General features: G+C 43.0%; 1 protein-coding gene across 1 annotated transcript in view; it reads left to right on the plus strand.

Moving 5' to 3' along the window:
• Positions 1–13,573: 13,573 nt before the first annotated feature.
• NEK6 (NIMA-related kinase 6) overlaps positions 13,574–24,066 on the plus strand; it is a 35,585-nt gene continuing 25,092 nt past the window's right edge. The window contains exons 1-3 of the mRNA XM_010072723.1: positions 13,574–13,666; positions 21,504–21,644; positions 21,838–21,900. Coding sequence (XP_010071025.1) covers positions 13,574–13,666; positions 21,504–21,644; positions 21,838–21,900 — 297 coding nt within the window. The remainder of the gene's footprint in view (positions 13,667–21,503; positions 21,645–21,837; positions 21,901–24,066) is intronic.

Here is a 24,066-nt window from a genome sequence, read left to right on the forward strand (position 1 = left end):
GTAGGGTGCGAGAGGGGTATGTGCAGTAAAGAAATTGCTGGTGACTTGGGAGCCCTGGGCTTGTAGAACATCCCTGATTGCTCCTGCTGGCAGTAGCACTTGGAAACAGTAGAATGGTAGGAAGCTTTTTGGAAGGTCTGAGGTAGGTAAGACCAGAGATGTTAGATAGTCCAGTGCCGAAGCCTCTCTGTTTTGTTACCTGTGAACGCTGAAGTGTAATCTGCTGGCTTTTTTTTTCTTTTATGCTTCTCTGTTGTATATTTTCAAGACGAAGCTTCTACTTCAAGCTTTCAGCGTCTATGATAGCTTTTTGAGGATCTAATAAGTCCCCGAAGGAGCCCGCGTTCGAGTTGCACTTTTCTTTCTTCCCAGGGGTAAACCGTGATTCATTCTCATGAACAAACAGACCTTCTGTAGCGTTTTTGGTATAACATACTGTGGGTTGTTGCTCTCAATGCAATGCGTATTGTTTTCAAAGATTCAGCCAGGTTTTTTTTTTCCTTAAACCCCTCAATATTCTGTTTACTTATGGGTTAGAATGTCAAAGGGATACTGAAGGGAACAAGAACTTTATTTTCGGAGGAGGAGGGTCACATGTTTACTGCCTCAGCATCGTTCATTCCATCAGTAACAAAGCAATGAGAACCTGTGCTTCGGCGCTGCTTGGACCAGCCTGTCCGAGTCACCTTATTCACAGCCAGGCACTCCTCTTGGAGTATTTGGTTTTACATTTTCTTAGAGGCAGCTGTGTGGGAGCTTAGTGGCAGTGTCTTCTCTCCTGCAGTATGGCCATGGCATGGGTCTCTGAGGTCCCCTCCTGCCTCTTGTCGGCTTTATCCAGAGTCTGTGGGACTGGCAGGAGAAGCTGGCAGTGTCTTTCCTCCGGCTGGTGTGTGGGAAGTTGGTCAGCTAGAAAAGCTCAAGTGAAAGGGGTGCCTGGGTTGGCGGGAGATGAGTGTTGTGCGTGGCTTTTTTCACCTGTTTGCATGCGATGCCCCAAAAGAAATAAAGTTTGAAATTAATCATTCATCACCAGTCTTACTGGACTTTGCTGAAGTTGTGTGTTATCTTCCCTGTTGTTCATCTGAACTTGGGGACAGCTGAGTGCCAGCTTGGTCATTTTTTTTTTAGTGATGTAGACGGCACTAAGGAGTTTGGTAAAAGCAACTAGGTGATGTGGGGAATATAGTTTCGCTTTGGAGACTGTCTCTAGTTTGTTGCCCAGGGCCACATTTAAGTCATCAGGCAGCAGTAATAACCAGAGGAGCTTTTGTTCATGCACCCAGTATGTGGCATTAATTCCCCTGTGACTCGGTAGCTGTTGTCCATCGTTTTTCCTTTGTGCTGTACTGGTGCCTGCGAGTACGGGGCTGTACACCTTGCTGAGACCGTGTGGCGGTTCTGGGCTCCCATAGAGTGGCTATCGTTGTACTGGTAGGCTTTGGCTGGGGTTAGACTGTTAGCTCTTCAGTGGAGCTGGGGGCACTAGCTGCTGTGACGAGCAGCTCTCCTTGCCGTCTCCCATGTTTTAAAGGTTGGGTTTGACCTCTCAGACTGGATGGCATAGTCCTGCCTCTGCCTCTCCACACTGAGGGTTTGCGTTTCTGGGACTTGATTCACCTCTCTCTTGCCTTGGTTTGATCTGAAATAGTCTGTCAGCCAACTGGTAAATGTTGCAAATTCCTTAGCAAATATTTTATATTTATTTAAATGCCTTCTTTTTCTTCTGTGTGGTCCCCTTTTCCACACATCTGCTCTTCTAAAATGAGTTGTTGTGCAGCTCTTGTGGGAACTCTGTCCACTCACAGGAATGTGTGCTACCGAAACGGCTTTGTTGTTTTTATAGAAACCTTGCCCACGCACTCCTTTTGCCTTCCAAATATCTATAAATCCCTGCAGGCTCCTGCTGACACCACTGTGGTGATCCACGTTTATTCAGTGATGCCGTCTCGGGGTCACAGCAAAGCAGCGGATGGAGTCAGGACAGGCATTCTGTCCCTATTCGGGTCTGGACACTTAAGGCAGCAGTTCATGTTATTTCCAGATAAATTGCTACGTCAGTATTCATTTCGATTTGTCTAGTAGCTCTTTAAGATGGTTTGTTTTGGTCAATTTGATCCTTTGCTGTCACTGTACTTCGGTTTTTATTTTTCTGTTTCTGCGGTTGCTTTGCTGTGTTGCTCCTTCACTGGTGGGGGACAGCTGGGCACGGATTTTACTGGACTTGAGAACATTATTTCTGTTGATGAGTAGTAATGTTTTAATCACAGGTATTAATAAGGTGTCAACATAATTTGCATTGATATTAATAAACCGTACTGGAGCTTATTTTGAAATACTGCAAATATTTGTGTTTCTTTTCTGAAACGAACCTTTGTGTTTGTGCAAGTGTCTGATGGTAAGCAGTTGTCTTTGAATGCTGATGAACTGGTCCGTGGTAGATATTTTGGGCTGTGTTCGGCATAATTACTCTTAAAAACTGGTAATTTAAGATGGTTGGAAAATTACATTTTACTTAGTTCATGGACTGCTGAAAGCTAAATTGCATTCTGTGCCTCAGCTGGACTTTTTTTGTTTCTTTTTTTATTGCATTACCACTTCAACCTGAAGTACTTCTCATCGTGGCTCTGGCTGATAGGTAGGTAGTTATCGGGGGTAAGTAGAGCAGATGCTGCATTTGGAAACACAACGTACAGGCCTTGGGAAGCGTCTGCTAATTCTCCAGTTCATGCTTTCTGACACCAGTACTTTTTTATGGTTATCTGAAGGACTGCGTGGGATCTGCAAAACAACTGTGAGGTGGACCTCAGACTTAGGGGGAAGGAAAGACCAGGGCAGGGCAGGTCATCTCCAGTCGGCTGATTTCTTGCACCCATGTGGTAGGAAGCTGCTCAGGCTCCGATCAATATATCGCTGCAGAGCTGGGGATGTCCGACAGGCACCTTGTGCTGTGTAGCAGATTTTTCAGACAAGAAACTGGAAGTGAAACTCTGGAGCTGCCGTCTTGCTACGTAAAGTGTAGTTTTTCTAGCTCCCTGAAATAGGTGGATTTCTGTTGTAACAGCATAGTATTCATCTGAGATCAATGCGGCGTCTTGGCAGGCAGGGGAGGTTGGGGAAGAACTGCAGGGTGGGCAGGATAGGAGATTTTTGTTTGCATGAGTAAGCTTCTGGTTTCTAATAACCTGATACTACTGAGTTTATGCTTCAGCATTGAAGCTTATAGAATAATAGAAAATTGTTAGATAGAGGGCAGAATATAGCGTGAAATGTGATTTGTCTCGTATACAGAGCTTGCACATTCAGTTATAATTTTCTTGAAAGGTTAATTCTCGGTTTCTCTTCAGAACATTCTGTGCAGGCCTTTCTGTAGGAAAAAAAAAATTGGACCCAATTTAAATAGACAAGTCTTGTGAATCCTGAAAGAATTTGGGCATTTAGCCCAGAAAAGGGAGAGTTCTCTGCAAGAACTTCATTAACCCTGTCTGTCATCAAAATAAGTAATAAAAGTAGCTATGCAGCCTTGATGAAGAACAGATCTTTTTTGTTCTACCCCGTAGCCTTGATCCGCAAGGCACTGGTGGGTGACTCGTGTTCTTCAAGGAAAGCTGTGCCCATGTGGGGAGGGAGACGGAGATCTGTCACATCCAGTAGAGTGTGAATGTGAACTACAGAGCTGCGTTCGTTTTTGGAAAACTGGTGCTGGTTGTTCCAGGTACTTGGGAACGCGTAAGGAGGCTGATCGTTTTATATAGTATAGATAAGACACTTCATAGCAGTATGTGATGATGCAGTCCTATTTAGCGTATTTTGAAGAGGAAGAATACCAATATGTTTCTAATGTAGCTGTTTTTGTAAGTAGAAAAATGTTAAATCTTTTCACGCAGGGGAGAGTTTCTGCTTCCGTTTGGCTGTTACTCACAAGATCCAGATGCTGTGAAAGCTCTTCCTGCGATGCCAGCATCTGGCTGCCTGGAAGGTTTGCTCAGGGTTTTATGGGGTGGCTTTGAAGTTGCCTTTGGATTTGAATCAGATGAATCTTTAGACTGGCTGGGCTGCAGAATTCTCAGCATCATTTCCTCTTACTTCTGATTAGGAGAAGTGTAAATACTTCAAGCTGTTGTTCTGATGTTCTGAAGCCAAGTGAACATGTATCTGTCTCTCTCTATATCTGTATCTATATCTTCCTCCGTTCCTTTTCCCTGTATTTGCAACAGGTATGTTGGCTGTTAACAACTCCAATTAATGGCTCCAGAGGTAAACTGCATGGGCAGAGTGGTTACAGCAGAGTCCTGGCTTTTGAGCCCATCTGACATGGGCTTGCTCTTTCACTTTGGTCTGCCTGAGCTTCCTGTAGACATTTGAGAAAATATAGCAGTATTTCACAAGTGTCTTTGAGGTTTGCTTAATATTTGTCAAATGCTTGGAAGTTTGCTAATTAGAAGGTATTTATCAGTGCTAAGTGGTGGTGTTTCTAATCACGTACGTGTATACGTACTTGTGGAAAACTCTGTTAGGATTTAAGCCATATGTTTAAGCTTTCTGAGAGCAGACCAGGCTGAACAGTTCCCACATTTGGGTTTGGGGCTGCAGCAGCAGAGCTTATTTTTTTTTGTTGTTGTTTTTTTACTTTGCATTTTACTTCTGTTTTTGTCTTTTTGGCTTCAGATGATCTGTTTGCTTGTGCTCTTGTTTGAGATGGCTGGGTGCTAATGGTGTCTTGGTAGGAACAAGCTGTGGAAGAAGTTTGGGTTCTTAGTTGTGTGTAGTAGAAACTTATTTTAGGGATCGGCTTAAGTTGGATGTTTCTGCCATAGGTTGGGAACCATCAGCCTTCCCTACTGCTTGATTTTTGGCTCTTTTTTACAAGGGCTTTTCTGATGTTGATGGAGAGTGGGAGCTGTTTGTATTTCACATGTAGATTGTCAACTCGCTGGTAGCACTGGAAGTTTGCTTACTTAGGTGCCAGCAGCTGATTGTTCCCGTGATGCAGGTGGGAGACCGTGCAGCCAGCGTGATGGTGAAGTTGACATTACTGGTACGGCAGTGCGCGTTTCAGAGCTGTGTGTGATGTTACTTATTTCTGTTATGATTTAATGATGTGAAAATGTCTGGCAGTTTCTGTGAACGTATATGTTATGAATATATTTCCAGCCTATATTTAATCTTTCCTTGATCAGAAATGAATGAATTCTGAGAAGGATAACAGAAATGTTCTTAAATAATTTGGCTTCAGGCTTGAAAGCTTTATTGCATTATAAATTAAAAGGTGAGCGTGTTGTTGCGTGCTTAGTAAGCAATACAGTGAAATTCCAGGGAGATTTAGTATGTGTTTATTTTTAACATGTTTTGTTAGCACCAGTGGTGGCCTGAGAGGTCTGTCGCTAATGTTTCAAAGGTTGTAAAAACGAACATAGTGAATACTTTTGGAAGGCTCAAAGTTGCAACTAGAAGAATATAAATTAAGGTATGTTGGCTTCTTACTGTACCTGAAATGTGCATAACTGAAAACTAGTTGGAGAAAAATGCAACCTGCTGTTCCTGTGCTGTGTTTGCAGTGTTATCTCTCTTCAAAGGAACTGGTGTCACTTTAAATGCCGCTGACTGCTATCTGCCCTCAATTTGGGATGTGAGTTTGGTATTTATCTGCATCTTTCAGGAGCACTGTATGTAAATATTTACATGTGGTGTTGCACTAGGAAATTCCATGCGGTGAAATAAGAGGTAGGAACAGTCCAGCTAGGCTGGTGGAAAGCAACATTTATCTTATTATCACATTGATTACTTAAGTCATAACTATAAATCACTCCTGGCACTGATCCTAGGATGATTTGATAGGAGCTGTGTGAAACTGTCCCTTGTAATGGATGGGTTGAGCTACGTAGCATCTCAGGTGTATTCAGAAGACTTATAAAAACAATTATCTTTTGATTTGGGAACAGGTTCTAAGGAGCTGATATTACAGCATGGGGGTGGATGGACCAAAAAAAACAACAAACAAAAAAACAACCAAGCAAACTCCCCAAAAACCCCAAACAAGAACACTTAAATTAAACCTTTTTAAACCAAAATCAGAAGTAAGCTAAACCACCTTCCTTGTTGGTGGTGAGAACTGATGAAAGGAAGCGTTCTATCAAAAGTATTGTGTAAGCTCAAGCAGCATCTTCAGGCACACGTGTAGTCGGGGAGGGGAGAAGGCTGTGTCAGACCTTGCTGTTTTCAAGCAGTTTTACTGGATTTGTCCCCAGACTAGAATACAGAGTATTTGAAACAATAATCTGGCCTGCAATGGTTGACTTGATGTCACTTTGCTTCCAGGCACGGAACAGTGAATTACACTTCTGCTTATTTATACTTTCTCGGGCTTTGCAGGTGTACGTAACTCGTGGTGCGTCCTCAGATACAGTTTCATCTTAATGCTAAGCCTAAACTTTTGGAACTCTTTACTGGTGGTGTGTCTGCACTTTAACAGTTCTTGCTTGAATTCCCTCCCTGCAGGCTGGAGCTGTTGGTTAGACAGATGATGGTGGTTCCTCGCTGGGGCTGGTGGTGTGTGTAGGCAGCTCGGCGTTGCGTAGGCAGCTCTCTCTGAGCTATTCTTACTGAATTGTATTGTTCAGCTCTGCTCTTGAAGCGTTCTCTCCTGTCTCATGCATTTCAGTGGCACTCCTCGTGTCGTTTCCTTCACCATTCATATTCATATTTTTTCAGTGTTGGCAGGTGTGTATTTCACATTAACACAAGGGGGTTTTTGGATGTTAGACTGCTATTTGCTTATGGTAATTTCCAGTCATCATAAGGTGACTGTTGAGAGAGATGAGCAGAGAGGAAGAAAATTGTCAGGCATTTACAGTAAATACTCTCTGCTTTTGGAAACGCTGTCAGAAGTTTAATTGTTGGGTTCAAGTAAGTTTGTCATGTGCCAGACAGAATCAGTCTGCTGTAATGAACGGGTTACGCACTTCACCAGCGAAAAGGGAGAGTGAGAAACCAAGGGATGCTCAGGATTTCTGTCACCTTGCACTGCAGAAGGAATGGGGTAGGCTTTTTAACCTAGCCTGTAATTAGGTTTTGCATGGAAGCATATATTACTGCGCTTGCTTTGCCAAAGCTCTTCAGTATGATGGATGAGATTTAAAGGTTGATCTGACTAAATTGCAATGAGAATACTAACGACAAAGATATTTCTGTTGTGAACTATTCCTACCAGCCATCATCGCTGTGACAGAACTGGTGTAAGATAATGGACAATAAAAGTCACTTGAAAATAATACTCTCCTAGGATCGGGCTGCCTTCTCCACAGCACGTACCCTGAACCCGAGCGGTACTGTCATCATAAGCCAGGATCATCATTTAAATATATAGGTTATCGCATACAGTATCCTGACAGATTGATTTTATGAGCAAGCAAGAGGAAGAATGTTATTGGGCAGTAGAGAGGAAGAAGGTGTTACCTTGTGGTTGTGTTTATTTTGTAGAATAGTTTGTGTGGCTCCAGTCTTTGGGAGTGGGCAGCGAGCAGCACGCTGATGGCTTGGGGAGGTGGGAGGACCTGAGCTCCACCGGCACCAGGTCTGCTGCGGGCATCGACGGCTGACGTAGGACCCTGGTTCATGTGCACTGGCGGGTTTTATTCACTGTTAATCTCAATTCTTTGTATATGTTAAAAGATGGAAATTTGTGGAGTAGTTTAAGTCATGTACTTGACTGTGTTTAAACAGCTTAGGGATTTCTGGAACTATGCGAGACTTGCCTTTTTGTTTTGTTTTACACAAGGTGCCCAAATAGAGCTGCTGGCCTTCCCCTCCCAGTCCCCGTGTAGCGAGAGGATAGGAGAGGGATATAGTAACCGAGTGGAAAAGCATATATATAATCTTGGATGATATTTGAGGGCATTGGAGCAGGTCAGAGGTACAGAAAGCCCCATAACATTTCCAGGAAGGGCACAGCTGCCCCTGCTTCACAGCCAGGAACGCTGAGACTCCTCGAGATGGAGTCGTGTTGCTTTTACAGTAGGAAGTGGTGCAGAAGTAGAAAACCTCAGAGTTTATTCTGCAGAATACTTTGTGTGGCAGTACTAGGGAGAGCTGGAGTCGCTGTGGCTGCATTTACAAAGCTGTTCTCTGGGAAGTCTACACTGTGCCTTACAGAAAGAGCTGCTCTGTGCGGTGCCAGCCCTTGCTGGGTCCCTGACGGCCGAGGACGGGTTTAGGGACGGCTGGAGTGTTTGGGTTTGCTGGCTCTCCCAGCGAGGGGGCAGCGGCGGAGCTGAACGCTGGGCACGCGGGAGCAGCTGGTGTGTCTGAAGAAGGTGAAGAGCATTGGTACAGAAAACAGTTGTAACACCGAGTGCTCACAGTGCTGCTTTGCTGCCTGCTTTAGAGGCGCATGATCTGATCACGTTGATTATACATCTGGGAGCAAATAATTCAGCCTGTAGTTGAGTTGGAGGCATCCCGAGACACATGGCGATGCCCGATTACACGAGTCACAGCTGTTTGGCCAAGCCGGTTTGGAGAGAAGCTGCACCTGGGGCGGTAGGGTGTGTGAGACTGAACGTCAAGATGCTGATGAGGTTCTGCTCCTTAATGAGTGCCTCGTAACTAATGATCTTGGCCTTTGCTACCAAGTGCCCTGGGCTGTTCTGCTCTGAGAATCCCACCTGTCAGGTACCTGTAAGGTACCATGGGGTTTGGGGGGTTTTGTGTTTTGTTTTGCTTGCTACTGATTCAGGCATCAGAGGGATGGGATGGGGCGTAAGGACAGTTAGGTACCCAAAGAGAAATCACAGCCTGGGACATGTCGGGGGAGCTGGCTGTGTGAGAAGGTTTTTATTTTCCCTTGCTTTGTAAAAGCTCCAGGCTACCTGTGGATACTGCTGCTGCTTGCAGTAATAACTGTGCTGCAGAAGGGTAGTGGTAAGTGGCAGGATGCTTAAAGGCTATGATGCCGGTCACTTGTGCATGAATGGAGTCTTTTTTTTTAAGGTGTTTTTGGCACAATTGGACATACATTTGGGTTTCTCCTTTTTGCATTATTCCCCTATGGAGTGGAGGGCACGTGGTGACAGACAAACCTCCATCAGGCTGCTCATCCCACATGGGCTTTGGTCATATTCCCCACTGTGGTGTTAAATTTATTCTGAATTCTTACAGAGTAGCTGAGTTGCCTGCAAAACTATGGAGATACGAACCTAAAGAAAATAAGAGGGAAGTTTTTGGTACTTGGGTATTTTCAGTGCATCGTTTTCAAAATGTCTCAGCTTATGTCTTAAGATCTGTTGGGAGAAGTGAAGCTGCTCTGTGCTGAGTTCAGTTGTATTTTTTCAAATATGTATTTATTTTGAGTTGGCCTCTGATTCAGTTGGAGTCTTTCACTTCCTTCCATTGTTTTCAGAAACTGTTTCCCCCGTGGATCAGGTACAGGGAAACAATCCTGCACCATTCAGTTATATGGGAGCGGCTGGCTTTGTGTGTGGCTCCGTGCTGTCGTGGTGTCTGTCTTGAAAGTTAAAAGCTTTACCAAGACAACGTGTGTCTCAGCTTATACTCTGCAGCTAAGTACCAATATTTTAATAATTGGAAATACCAGTGGGTTCTGTATTCATGGGAGTTCCCTCTGATTTTGTTGTGATAAACGCACTTTTGCGGCCGGTGCAGAGGGAAGTGAGCCTACGTCTGTTACTGCAAAACGGAGACGGCACATGGACAAAGCCATTGATCTCGCTGATGTTGAACAATCATAAACTCCAGTACTAAAGTAACCTGAACTGCTGACACTTCTGCTGTAGTAAAAGTTATTACATTGTTTGGCAGCCAGGCCAAGTGTTTTAGAATTTGACTGATTAAAATTGACCCCAAATAATAAAACAATTGTGATACCTCCTTAACGTGACTTGGCTGGAATATCCTGGAAGTAATGCTCCATCAACAGAGCTTCAGTGGAATCTTCCTTCCTGCGGTTCTTTACCAGTGAAGTACACACATGGTACCAGCTCCACGTACCGTTCCTCTCTCCAGGACTGGAACCCAACTGCTATCACTTGTTTTCTTTTGCAGTGTCTAATTCTCAAAGAAGATGATTGTTCTTCTGGAGGTAGAGGGAAATGCTCCAGTTTTGATTAAAATAGGGTGGAAATCTGTCTTCAAAAGCTGGAAAATGCTGCAAAAGATTCTATAAATCGCATGGAGTCCTTGGTTTTGTGTGTGTGGATTTTTGAGGCAGATGTGTGATTCAGGACTTAGGTGTATGACATCTTTGACTTCTTGTAGCAATTCTGGAAAGCTGTTAGGTTGTTCTTGTAAAGCTTTTCACAAATGATGATCCTGTTTTTTTATCCACTTTCTGGGAAGATATGTGATGGTTCCTGCGATTTAAAAATGTTTTAATTTAGTGTCGTGGTCAAGACCCAGTCTGAACCTGTTTGACACTGCAAAGCTTTAGAGGAAATTTGGAAGCGCTAATAAAAAGCCTGTCACTTGAGAAGTAAAAGTGCAGAGCTAGAACAGTGTAAAGCGAAGGCATGCCAATGTTAAGAGAGCTTATTCCAAGACCTCTAGTCTTATTTCCTGCTATTGTCTTCAGCTGTTTAAACGGATAAAAAAAATCTTCAATTATTTGTCTGCAAATCCTCCTCCCCCCATTTGATAAGGAAATGAGGCCGAATCTGGAGTGGTGGTGTCACTGCTTGGTTTTGTGTTGAGCAGCTTTTCTTCCCTGTTGGATTTCTTTGATGTGTCGTGTCAGGGAGGCTGTTGGGAAGAAGTGACATGTAAATTTGTTCATCTTGGTCCAGTTGCATTTTTGGTTTAACAATGTAATTGCAATATTTGTTTTGCAGTTAGACTTTTCTAAAGAGAAAATCTCAAAACCCTCGTAGAATTTGGTGGAATTACAGCTCTGTGCAATCTGTTTATGTCTTTTTGACATAATGAAGTGCCTTGGTGTGGTTGGCTGCTATTTGCAGACGCTCTGTGAAGCCCTTTCGTGGGGATCCCCCTTCTAGCCTACCTATAGCGTGTGCTTGCCCGCAGCCCAGAATAGCCGAGCTGACAGCTCCCAGCAGGACACGCTGTCCCGTAGGTGTCAGCGGGCTCGGCGCGGCTGTCATGTGAGCTGTGCCGGATCTTTTTTCAAAGGTGATATTTTGTTCTTACTTCTTCCTTTGCTTCCAGCTGCAGTGCTTTAAACAAACAGGGACCAAACCCAGATGCTCCGCCTAAGACATTCCCATGCACGCTCGTGGCAGCTAGGCTGTTCAAGCTATTAATTGCCTTCCCGCTGTCTAATGGCTCACAGCAGGTAATTGTACCTTGAGTTTCTTAATGGCAGCTGGAAAGTTCGGTTCTCTTAGGAATGGCCCAGGTTTGAGTACGATCAGATGACTCAGGTTCTCATATTCAGAGGTAATTCCCTCTTCTCTTTCTGAACTCTAGTCCTTTCCAAAGGCACGACGCAGTGGATATGATGTTTGATCAGTGTTAGACTAGATACTTCACATGACACTGCCTGGACATGCCTTTTATCTCGAGGCTGTAAATGTGAAATTTCTGAATTCCTTTGGAGATAAGCGGGAAGCAGCGAGGCTGGCAGCCGCCTGCGGTCCCTAGCAGTGTTTCTCTGTGCTTGTGGACTTAGAAGAGAAGGAACACGTGTTATGTTCTCCCTTCAAGTAAACAGCCTTTCTTCAAATCATCAATAATAAAATAATTAAGATAGTTCTGGTGGTGTAATGCAAGGTAGAAATTTCATAGGACAGTTTAATGTTGATGTTAAGGACAGATTTTTGTTTTTAAAGTGGTCATCTGGTTGCTAATGAACCAGCAGATGCCTGATACTGAAGCAATTGTAAAATAAACTTCTTCACGCTAATAGCGATTATCCTTCTCCCACTGGAGTTTCATCATGCCAGCTTTGAAAACCTCTTTTTATTGAGAGCAACCCATGCATTAGCCTGCTTATATGGAACAGGTACTGCAGCTCTTGCAACCCCCTCCCGGGGAGTGTTTGTTAGAGTGAGAGTTCATTTCCTTAAGAAACACAATGAGCTTGTTCTCCACTTTTCCCCGGTTCTGTGTGTGCAGGTGTTACGATAGCTGGTGTTGGGGAAGATCTGCCACAGCTAAAGGCTTGTTTTGCTGACAACTGTTAAAAGAACTGAGCACAACTTGCTGCAGAAATTCTTCTGCATCATGCTTTCTCCCCCCTCCCCCAAAATGTCTGAAATACCTTTGTGTTTGAAATCGAGAGTCAGTCGTTGCCCCAGTGCCAGGCGGGCACTATTAATACCCTGGTGAGGTCAGGTTGTGCTCTTTCACTGAGCGGATACTCGCCGAAACTCTGGAAACAACTTGGTGAAAATGCTTGTGTTGGCCCCTGACTCTTCCCTTGTCACCGTCGCACTTCTCCTTGCTGCGAAGGACAGCAAAAATGTGACTCGTTAAATGACATACTGCCTCCAGTGTGTGTGGATAATGAATAACTGTCTATGAAAAACGTTATTAAATAAGCCGCCCAAAACCTGCACACCGTCCTTTATGGGGAGAGGATGTCTGTGTGTTTATTGTGTGTGCTCTGTGTATGCTGGGAGTGTGTTCTGAGCACTGGCTTTGCTCTCGGGGCCGGAGCCTGACCCCACGGCTGGCACGGAGCAAGGAGCGCTGTGATCCACACTGAGCGTCCCCTGGATAGCTGATACAGTCACCGGGATTTGTCCCCAAGTCAGGCTCAGATGTGACAATACTCATAGTTCAAGTGTGGTTTTTGTTTCCTAGAGGGGCTAGAAAATACATATATGCCTGGTCTCGTGCTTCTGCAGACAGAGACGTATCTGGCAGGCTTTCAGCCCAGAGCCCGTAACGGCCCCGTTACTGTTTACTACGGCGTGCCTGAAATCCGTGCAGAGCTCCGTGTCAGAGGAGGATTAGTTCATCTGGGCTCACATTGTTGTTGCAGCACTGGGAATGTCTCGACTGCCTGACTGGCAGCTCTTTACAGCTTTACGGCACAGGTTTTGAAGGTGAGCAGGGTATCATTGCAGATGGCTGCGTGGTGGCCTGCCCCTGCAGGGGACCTCGGGAGAGGGACGGCGTAGAAACCGCTTAGAGTGGCCTTGGCGTCACGGCAGGGGTGGCTCGTCCTGGTGCTGAGGCACGGCGGCTGTACACACACACTGAGGAACTTCTGCACAGTGGCGATGAGCAGTCGAGAGCAGGTGTTTCCAAATGTCCAGCATCCCTTTAAATAATGACAAGTCTCATTTGCCACGTTCGACCGTTGTAGGAATATCACTTGTCCTTTTTTTCCTCTCTCTTTTTTTTAAATTGTAAAAAATGAAAACTGACTACCACACTTCTTATGAAATGCTAACAGGAATAGTTGTGATGTTGGTATTTTTGTTTTGTAAATTTGTTTTGGAATTGGCTGTTGCTGTCTTGATGTACAACCACGTGTAAGCACACCCCTGGAAGGAGTTTCTTGCTTTCGGTGCCGGATGGACAGTGATGAGACTCTTCTCTCCCCTCTTTTCTTTTAACTCCAGCAGAACTGTGAGGCCGAGTTTGGTATGATACCATGGAAGGGCAGCATAACCACCCTCATCATCTAGGGGACCAGAACAACCCTCTTTGCAAGCTGCCGGGACAGGAATATCAGCATGATCCTCAGGTGAGTGCATGTGTCTCTTCAGTCTTTCTCCTTCTGTTTTCTTCTTTCCTTTTATAAAGGTCTGTAGATTTCTCGGCATTTTGCCTTTTTCTCCCCCTCTTCTGCTTATAGTGCCGATTTAGGGTATATCCAGTTTGGGATTCTGCATCTAGTTTTTTGGTGATAATAAGAGAAAAAGGAAATACTTTGAATTTTGCTTAAAGCAAGTATTTGAAAATCATCTTCCAAAAGCATGTGTTGTGTTGGATTTCTCTTCTCTTTGTTTCCTTGAAGAAAAGGCCAAAGAAAAGCAGTTGGTTCTGTGAATAAATGTATTTTATCTCCTATTATAATTTAATGATAAATGCTGAAGAGGTAATCACCAAATACAAGAAAAAGTTCATCTCGCATGAAACTGGAGGCTGTGTGACTTCATTTTCTGTGAGTCTCTGAACTCTCCCATCATGTATTTTGTCTGTCCTGTTGTAAAGTTTCACTGTAGTGGCTCAGATCTCTCTCTCTTCCGTTCCTTTTGGCAGAAGTGGGCTAAAACAAGCGTTAGACCTGTACTCAAAGTAACGTTGATACCTTCACTGTAATAAGGAAACCTGTGTTTTTGTGAATTCTGGCTGCTTGCCTTTTTTAGTCTGTCTGTTTATCAGAGCAGTTAAGTTTTACCCATACGTATTTTAAGGAGTAAACAAAAAGCATCACGGAAAAGCAGTCAGAAAGAATGCTATTGCAACCGTGGTGTAGCATGGCTGTGAATTTCTCATTCCAAACGTTCAATCCAGTGGTGATGAAGGTTCCTTGAGCCAGAAGTGGTTGTCAGGAAAGCTGTAGCAAAACACAGGAGAGGAAAAAAGTGGTAAGTGGTTTACACCCAGAGTACAACCCTGGATGTATCTTACGCAGCACTGCTGGGAACGTAATGTCCTGTGGAGCAAAGTCCCCCTCTCCTAATGTAGCAATTTGTCATATTAAGTCATTTAATAATAATTGAATCCCCTTGATTAATCTCCTAGAATTAGCCAGTTGCATTTTGAGCAATTAGGGTTAATTACTGCCTCATTTGGCAGGATAGAGCCCCTGTAATTATTTCATGAACAAGATTAGGAAGTGTTCCTGTGCAGCAGATACATTCGTGGCATCTTGGAGCACATGTTAGAATTTGTAATGACATAGTTAAGTGTAATTAGTAGCTAATAATCTATGTTCTGCTGCTCCGCTGATGCTGAGTGGGCTCATTTTGCTGTATGGCCATTGCTCAGTGAGACCGCCCCTCAGCTCTGCTAATATCCGACTTGTGTTAGTGGACGTCTCCAAGGATATGAACTGGTCTGGGAAGGAGCTGGTTTGGAATTAGGATTGCAGAGAGACTTTCTTTCGGTTTTGCTGTTACAATGAAAAAAGCTGAATGACAAAAATACACAGTCACCGGAGAATTGAAAAAAATGCCTCTCCTCAGCAAACTCAGTTAACAAAAATGGTACTGTGGAGAGGACAGGCCACCTTACATTGATGGCATGATGTTATTGCTTATTGCGTACTTCTGATTTTCTGATTTGCAGGATCATAATTATATGTAATTTCCAATTTTCTGATACCTGTTACCTGTAAGAATTCAAAATTGTGTAATTTCTGTCTTCTGAAGAGATAAGTAATGCAGGCATGCTGTATAATAGTTTGTGGAAGGAGGAATTGACCAAACTTGTCTTGCAAGAAATGTCACGCATGGCAGGGATAAAGCTTAAGCAGAAAAAACGGAACTTGAGCTTTCAGAGTCTCCAATGAGGAGGGTTTTTTGTGTGGAATGGCCTTCTCTTCCTTCTGGCGTTACCCTGATGAAGTTTGTCAGCAGGAGACAGAACATTTTCTGGTAATGTTCCAACGTGAAAGTGTCAATTATTTAAGTCTCTAGATTACTTGGTGTTTATAGCAGTAAGCAATAAAAGTTATTTAGGACTAAATCAGTGATATAAAAATCTGGAGCTATAATTTTTGACTTACTTTTCATACTATATAAACATAACAACTCACTTTTAAACAACCCTTTTATATACTCACTCAGCTTAGCGGCAGAGCTGTTGGTGGTGGTTTCATTTTGGTCTGTGAATTGAACTGGTCATCAAGCAGCAAAGGCTCTACAATTTACCGTTTTCTGAAATGCTTACATTATTTCTGTGTAAATATTACTGTCTTTGTGAGTATCACCCTGATCTGCTATTTTCAGGCTGGTATTTCTCTCTCTCCTTTCCATAACCTAGTACAAATAGCTGCTGATGGGGATGTTAACACTTTGAAATTCAAGCCAAGTTCTCCAGCAAACTTTAAATTCTAGGTAGCAGGTCAGGTTAAGGATATCTTATGATGTCTGCGTAGTCTAGTTTTGAAGCTGCAAATTGAAAAACCTGATGTATTCTTCAATAATTACTTGACTACCTGTTTGAAGGATAATCCATATTTTAAAAGTTTCCTCATCTCTTGTGAGCTTAGAAGTTATTTTTTTTTTTAATCAATCTGTTTTAATGTGTTCTCATAAATTCTCACTGGAATTTCAGCCTCGAAGTATGCCAAATTCTTTTCAGGTAGGCATTATTGAATGGAGATGGGTGTATAATTTGGGACATCATAAAGAGGTTTGAAAGCCTGATGTTGGTAGTAAATCATTGCTTATAATGTAGATGTGTTCAACTGGAGGGGCTGAAGCTTCCCCATCTACTACCACAGATGTCTTTTAAAGGTGAAATTAGTTTACGGTAAATGTCATTCAGATGAAGTATGCACTTGAGAAGCAAGGAAACCATTGCTTTAAAATTAATGATGCATTGCAAATATCAGAAAAAAAACTTACATCCAGCGTAAAGATAATTAAAATTCAGGTCAGAAGTGTATGACTTAGTCGGGCTAAATTTTTTAATGAGATTTCAGAAAATTAATTGGGCGAGTATGTTTTTACTCTTCTAAAGAATATTTCATTTCATGGCTCTACAGGAAGGATGGTTTTATTGGCATCTAAAGACTGTAGTGTCTGACTTTTTAACTGTTGGTTAACCAGTCTTTAACGATTTTTAGGTTGATTACCAATAATCTAGATTCCTCGTGACCTCATAGCCGTTTGTGCAGAATGACGACGAATGCCGGTTTCCCACGTGCCAGTCAGACAGCAGTACAGCAACTGACTTTGTTATTAATTACCATTAGCACTCTGGGTTTATATATTGTGTAATTAGCTGAGAACATTCCCCTTTTTTCAGCTCATTCAGGCTTATTTTTTTCCATGGCTCTGGGAGAAGCAGTCCCACAGGCACGGCTTGCTCTGCAGCACGTTAGTGTTTTACTGGGATCTTTGTCTTCAGTCTCTTGGTATTCTCCTTTGCCTGAAACGTCGGGTGAGAGGCTGCTTGGACAGTTTCTCGGGACTGTTCAGGTTCTCCCTAGCTCTGTAATAATTACAGAGAGGTAAATTTTTTGGCCAGATGTTAATTGTTCTGGATATTGACTCTTTCTACAGAACAGTGTTTTCTTATTCTTCCATATCCCAAAATACAAATTCCAAGCTGTACAACTACCCATTAAAAATATGTAAAAAATCTGTTCAGTTTAAGTTGCTGTCCTACCTACACGTGGCCATAGCAGTGTATGGAGGGTCTGAGGGAAATGGTATCAAATCGCCAGTTATAAATTTGGGCAGGCTTGTGCTCTTGTGTGCTCAGAGAGTCGCCTCGGGTGGCACTGCCCCAGCCATCCCCGAAAATGGGGAAGCTTCAGTAGTAACTACATCCTGTCCCCAGGAGCGAGTATATTACAAGGAGCTTTTCTAATACTCTCATCCTCTGTGTTTGCCAGGGTTGCTTTATGATCTGGTATATAAGAGACTCCTGTTATCTTTAATTAAAGTTTCTTATCCTTGCAGCCTAGCTGTTCAGGTGTGTACAAGATAATATAACTGACATTTTTATTTCATTGGATTTTTTTACTATTGCAAAACCTTACTAATTCTGTTTTGCAGAAGATCTCTTAACACCTCAAAATCTGAGGCTGAAAGTTCTGGCAAACTTCTCCCTTAAGTATTTTGACGAGGGCTGTCGTTGCATGCTTTTGCCAGCTTTGAATTTTTTGCTCTCGCATCAGTGATTACGTCTAAAAGAGGATATGTGTGCCAGAGATGTTGTCCAGAGTAGCTTGTTCTTGGAATAATCTCTGCATTTCTTCTTAGAAATGAATAGCCTCTTTATTCGAATGAGGAATTAATTGACTTTAATCTCTGGCTTTTTTAAAATGGAGTAGTAGAAGAATGAGACTGCATTGTGTGGATAAAGAGAACAGCCTTTGTCTCAAAACTAGTTCTTCCCAGGCTGTCCCCTTCCTACAGCTGCTCAGGGAACAGCAGTGTGCAAACAGCCCGGTTTCAAAGTGGCTTTAGAGCTCCAGTGGCTGGGGAGGGGGGCGATGTGCATATTTTTTTCTTTTTTTTTTTTTTTTTTTTTAGTAATTTAAGCTCCATCATTGACCTTAAAACCTTTTCTGCAGAGACAGTGGCTTGGTTTTACTATATTGGTGCAGACTCAAACACTTCACTGAGCCCGATTCTTGTCCTGAAAATGAGGAAATAAATTTTTGATGAACAGGTTTGAAGATGATGGTGGTATCTAACTGTACACACAATTTATATCTGTATATGGAAACTCTCAGATTTGGAGAAATAGAGCTCATTATTTATTTAAATGAATAGGTGTTGGTTCTTTGACAGCTTTATGAAAAATTGTAGTGGTTAAATGTGGAAGGACTTGGAATAAAAATGGAGTTCCCCTTGTCAAAAGTCATGAACTAAGTGAAATGTGTGCAAGGCCAGACTACGGGGATGGTATCCTGAGGAGGCAGATGTTTCTTAGGTATTCTGAAGGTGTTCTTGTGACAGTATTCAGAAGAGTCACCTGCTTACATTTCAGTACAGTAAGGCGTAGGAGAAGGTTAGTTTTCCGGAGACGTTGGGGAAGATGGACGGCCGTTACCAGCAGGGAGCTCTCTGGTCTGGGTTGGTCTAACCCGAGCACACGCTCTGCTTCGTACCATCATCGAACATCTTCTGGCCTGTATGAAAGCTCCGTTACTTTAATTAGGTCTGATAGGTTGTGATAGCAAATGCAAATCTAGGTCATTGCATATGTAAATGTGCAGCTGTAGTCCTGGAGGATGCCAGAACATATCAACCAAGGTGTCCAGTCATCGCCCCGCAGTCCCCCGGCGCGGCGAGCAGACTTCACGCGCTAACCATGTGCAAGTGGCTAGGGGACACACACCCCCTGTCACTTGCCTAACATTTGTTTATATTTTGAAGTTAAGAAGTCGCTAGATATTTCCTGGCACTTGCTTAAAATATTAATTTACACTTAAACACTCTTGGTTTAAACAGAGAATTTAATGATCTATGGAGGGCGAACGGATGCCATCCTTGATTGCAGCATGGGTTTCTTCCTTGAAAAGACATTTTCGTAGTAGTTGCTTCGTAAAATCTTGTTAAGACTGCTCCCTCTATAGCAAACGTTAACTCTGGAGTTGGGAGTGGTGGCTGTGCGGGAGGGGGTGACGGGCCCCTTTCGGAGTGTGGGGGGACTGCGGTGATCTGAAAAGGGAAACTCTCCCTGAGCTGTGTCAAGGAAATAGGGGATGAAATCAGCTCCCGTTTCTGGGTGACTCGCCTTCGTGAGTAACTGCTAACTCTAGTGCAGCCTTCCTGGTTCTGTAGGTTATTGTTCATGAATTAAAATTTTTATTGTGACATATTCAGCCTAGAGAAATGAAAACCATTTGTCGTAGTCTGAGAGTATTTAAATGCTCGTGGTGATAGATGGAAAAATGTACCTGTGGCTTTGGCATTTCACAAATAATTACTTGAAGTGTCGTTTCATCTCGGAACGAGTGGGTTTGCTCTTTTAGGGAAATTAAACTGAGAAAGCTGATAATCATGATGGCCTGGAGTGAAATTTCCAGATCTGTGCCTCCTCGAATTAGCAGGCATTGCCTGGACACCGTGGCGTTGCCTTTTTGTCTCTTTGGAGTTCAGAACTGTCGAAGCTTTTCAGTTTAACTGCAGTCCTCTCTTTTCAGAACTGCAGAGCTCAGTCCTGGGTAAGTTCTGGTCGGCTGGCAGGGGCGGTGGTGTGGAAGTGCTGGGCGAGCTCCCACAGCAAACAGCCTGTCACTGCCAGAGGGACGAGGGGACGATGACAGCAAAAAGAGCTGGTGGTCTCTTCGCTCTCTGTTTTGTGATTTACATCCACACGTCTGTATCATCAGCCTTTATAGAACATACAGTCATTGTTCCTGAGGACGCCTGCAGTGGAGTAGCTTTTGTAGTGGGCGTTTCCCCTCCGTTTGTTGTGATAAAGATGCTGTGAAGGTGGCAGTTTTCAAAGTAGCTTGGCTTGGTTGATCGATGCAGTTTGTGGGTTAGAAATTAGTATTTAGGGGACTTCATTGGTGAGTTTTCTTAAAAACATTGAATTTTACAACTCTGTTGACAAAACCTCTGCCGCATAGGTGTGACTGTAGTTCAGATTTGCGGAGACACCCTGAAACCTGGGAGCTTTTTCAAATGTCTGATTGATAACTTTTTATTGTTTGTTGAATAGTGGTCATTTTTGTTTCTGTTGTGAAGAAAAGAAGTCCAAACTTATTGAATTGTCAAAATAAATAAACGCTGTAAGAGTTCTTCACGCTGTCTTATGGGTAGTGCTGGCAAAAGCTGCTGGACTTGTACCTGCATTTTGTATATATCCCCCCCGCCCCTGGGGGTTAGAAGATGGCAGTGGTAGCAATAGTCCTCTCCTGAAGCCATCCTGCTCTCCCTGGACGCTTGTGCGGGGATTGTCTGCTAAAGATTCAGCTGGAAACGATGGCTGTGTCCCCGGGAAGCCCTCCCCCAGCTTTGGCTGTGGGTTTGTCTAATTCCTTTTTGGGGGTTTTTGATGGAAGCTTAAAAATACTCTCCTTGGTGTGCATGGCAACTTTAATTTTCATAATTTATTTTTTAAACATTGGCTAGCAGTCATGTTCATTACAGAAGAGACCAGAAGGGCTCTAGGGAGCAGTTCCTGGTCCGTGGAGTACGTAACCCTGGGTACGCCGTGTGTACCTGCGCGGCCGGTGTTTACCTGGGGCTGCTCTGAAGCGGGGATCGGCATCTCCCCAGTGACATGCAGGCAGAGCTGATCAGAGGGTGTGTAACCAGGGAAACAGGAGTTTGGGACTAATTAGCTACTTACACGGAAGGCAAGACTTTATTTCCTTTTTAAAAAAGTCATTTAACTTAATTCAGCCTGTGTTCCTAATGCATTCACTAGGAATTAATGCATTTACGGTCAGAATTATCTACAGACCGCTCAGCCTGGATTAAATTCTTGACCATCAGGAATGGGAGCAAGCGGGTGTGCACATTGGGCAATCTTAACTCCGTTCTGTACGGTTTTGGTAGCTGTTGCTAGTTTTATGCTTTGGTTTGGTTAATATTTTTGTGGAAATCACTTGTTATGTGTGTGTGTGTGCTCGCTGCTGTGTGCTGCGCTTTTATATTGCGACTGCTCTGGTACAGTAGTGTCTGCAGTGCACAAAGAAAACTGAAGGTGGGAAAAGGAAAGCCAGACGGCTCCATTGCCCATTTTACACCAAATCAGCCCTGAATTTCTTTGTCTTTCTTGCTGGGCAGTCCTTACTATGAGTAATTTGTCCTCCTGAGTATGATTACTCCCAGAAACCACTGGTTTGCGGTCGTAAAGAGGACAGATTGGGAATGTGAGTTCATGTTTTTGCATCACTTCTTCTAGTTCATGGATTTATTTTCTTTTGACTCGAACAGAGACATTTAACGTCGTACCCGTATCGCTGCACATTGGCGGATTTTCAGATAGAGAAAAAGATTGGGCGAGGACAGTTCAGCGAAGTTTACAAGGCAACTTGTCTCCTGGACAGAAAACCTGTGGCACTAAAGAAAGTTCAGGTGAGCATTAAGTTCAGAGTCTTACTATTTAGCAGGTAGAAAACATTGATCTGCCTTTGATCTGGGGATTGTGTGTGTGCTCATTATGGTAGGGGATATGCTGTTTGGGGGAGGAAAGAGCAATTTTTTGTTAAAATACCAAATTCTTTTTTGTTACTGTTTCATTTTCATCTTCTGTGTTTTGTCCTTGAAGATTTTTGAAATGATGGATGCCAAGGCTAGGCAAGATTGCATTAAAGAAATTGATCTCTTGAAGGTAAGAATTTCTACAATGACATTTTCAGGTTTTTGTTTTGAGAAAAAAATTGTTTTCAGGTGGGCAACAGTCATTTGCCTCTTATGGCAAATAAAGCTTATATAGCACACCATGATCTTAATGGGCCCTGCTTTTTTTTGCAAGCTAGAAAGCCTACATGATGCAAGAGTTTTGTCTTAAAGCTTGATTTTATTGAGGTTTCTGCCTGTAGTCTAAGGAATCTATGAAAAATCTTTCTGTCATAAAAAACTGGTAAGTTCTTCTCTGTCAGAGACGTGTGTAAATTCTGCCCTTTATTGGTTTTGATTTGTTTGTCACTTTAAAATAAACTAATTAATAAACTAGCTAAATGGGAAAATAGTTTTGCATGTGCATATCACACGTGAAAAACAGTAGTTAAGATACAGGCTCTGAAACCAGAGAGTGTTTTTTAAGTGATTAAACCAACTAGTGACTTTTCCTCTGTCTCAGTAATTGATTGCAAAGTGTTGATAGAAAATACACACGCAGTGCACTTTAAATATCTATTTTAAGTAAATGCAACAGATTGCAGAAGGCTAAAATGTTAGTTTAGTCAAATTTAAAGTATTACATAGTTCATTTCATAAGTGTGATTTTGGGTATTTCTGTTTGAATTGTTGATTTATATTCATGCAGTTGTAGACCAAGCTTGTGGCTGCCAGGCCATAGCAAAGGCACCCAGGTGAAGATAGTGGTTTGTGTGAACGGGATCCAGCTGTGTAAAATTAAAAGTCAACACGTGAAACACCTGTGCCACCATGCTAACGTCTGTGGCAGCTCTTGTGATAATCAGATCTTGACCTTCTGGACTCTCCTGCCATTGTGGTTATTTTATTTCCATGTTCCTCTGATTCTAATAAATTAAATAAATTTCACTTCCTAAACTTATCAATTAGGATAGTTGTTCTCGTGTCTAGAAAGTGCAAAGTGTGTAAGGACCCCATTCAGCACAGTATTTCGGTGTGTGTTTAAATTTTCCCCAACTTCATTTTTTCCCTCACTCTGCACAGTTGCCGTGCAGTTGTCTGGTGTCTGGCCACATAACACGGGATATTCGTGTCTTTAAAACCTGCTACTTTCAAACTCGAGTGTCTACTACAAGCATCTATAGACTCTTGCTAACACAACCTGCTGTAAGAGCTTGTCTGTCTTTGTTTTTTTTTTATTTTTAATGTAAACCATTGAGGAATTTGTGCAGGAATTGCGTAGACTCGCTGTAGTTTATCCTTGTCAAAATAATACTTTGTCTTTTTTGATCAAACACTTCTGTGTAACCATGGAAACTAAGGGTTTTTTTTTTTTGTGAATTGTAAATGAATTATGATTCTTCAAAATTTAGCAGAAACCAGGCAAAATTGTATATTACTTTGGGTGTAATTCAGGCTAAAAGGTCCAGGTGAAGCTGCCCAGGGACAGGGCTGTAATCAGCGCTGGGGCTGCCAGCGCCCACCCTCGCTCATTGAGGGGGGCTGGCCCTGCCGCAGCCTCGCGCTGGCCGCGCTGCTGTGCATACGCATCAGGCATTAACCGCCAGCAAACTTCAGGGTGTCTTAAAGACATAGGAAATGTCATTAACCCAAGATAAAGTGTTTGTAATGGTTTGTGCAGTCAAGGATTTGTGAGAATTACTGTACCTCCCTTCAGACAAAAGGAATTTCAGGTCGCCTTCCCCATGCCGCAGACACACACAATGGTTACACAAATAACCCCGGAGTCAGTAGGTTTATTTAAAATAAGTTTGACAAAAGGAAAAAAGAGCGGAGAATGGAAGTTCAGCTTATCCAGAGTGATCTACCTGGTTGTTCTGGGAAAACAGAGTTCAAAGGTCAGTGAAATAAATTGTAGAAAAAACATGTGTACTTCTGCGTTCACCCCTCTGAAAGGTCACGAGCTGTCTCCTGTGCCTTCCAGCAGAGAAGGGAGTCATTGCGGCTCCTCCTTGTGCGCTTGTCCCTCTGCTCAGCTTCGGCAGAGGAGCAATGGGAGCCCTCGGAGATGCGCTTACCAAAGGGCTGCCACAGAAGTCAGCCTGGTGGCACGGGGTTTCGCTTGTTTGCTTTTAATTCCGTACACCTTCATCATAATAACAGAAACATCTCTTTAGTTCCGATGAGTTTCTTTAAATCTGTCAATAGAGTGTGTACA

The sequence above is a fragment of the Pterocles gutturalis genome, unplaced genomic scaffold (genome assembly GCF_000699245.1).
Source record: "Pterocles gutturalis isolate BGI_N339 unplaced genomic scaffold, ASM69924v1 scaffold26712, whole genome shotgun sequence".
Lineage (NCBI taxonomy): Eukaryota > Metazoa > Chordata > Aves > Pterocliformes > Pteroclidae > Pterocles > Pterocles gutturalis.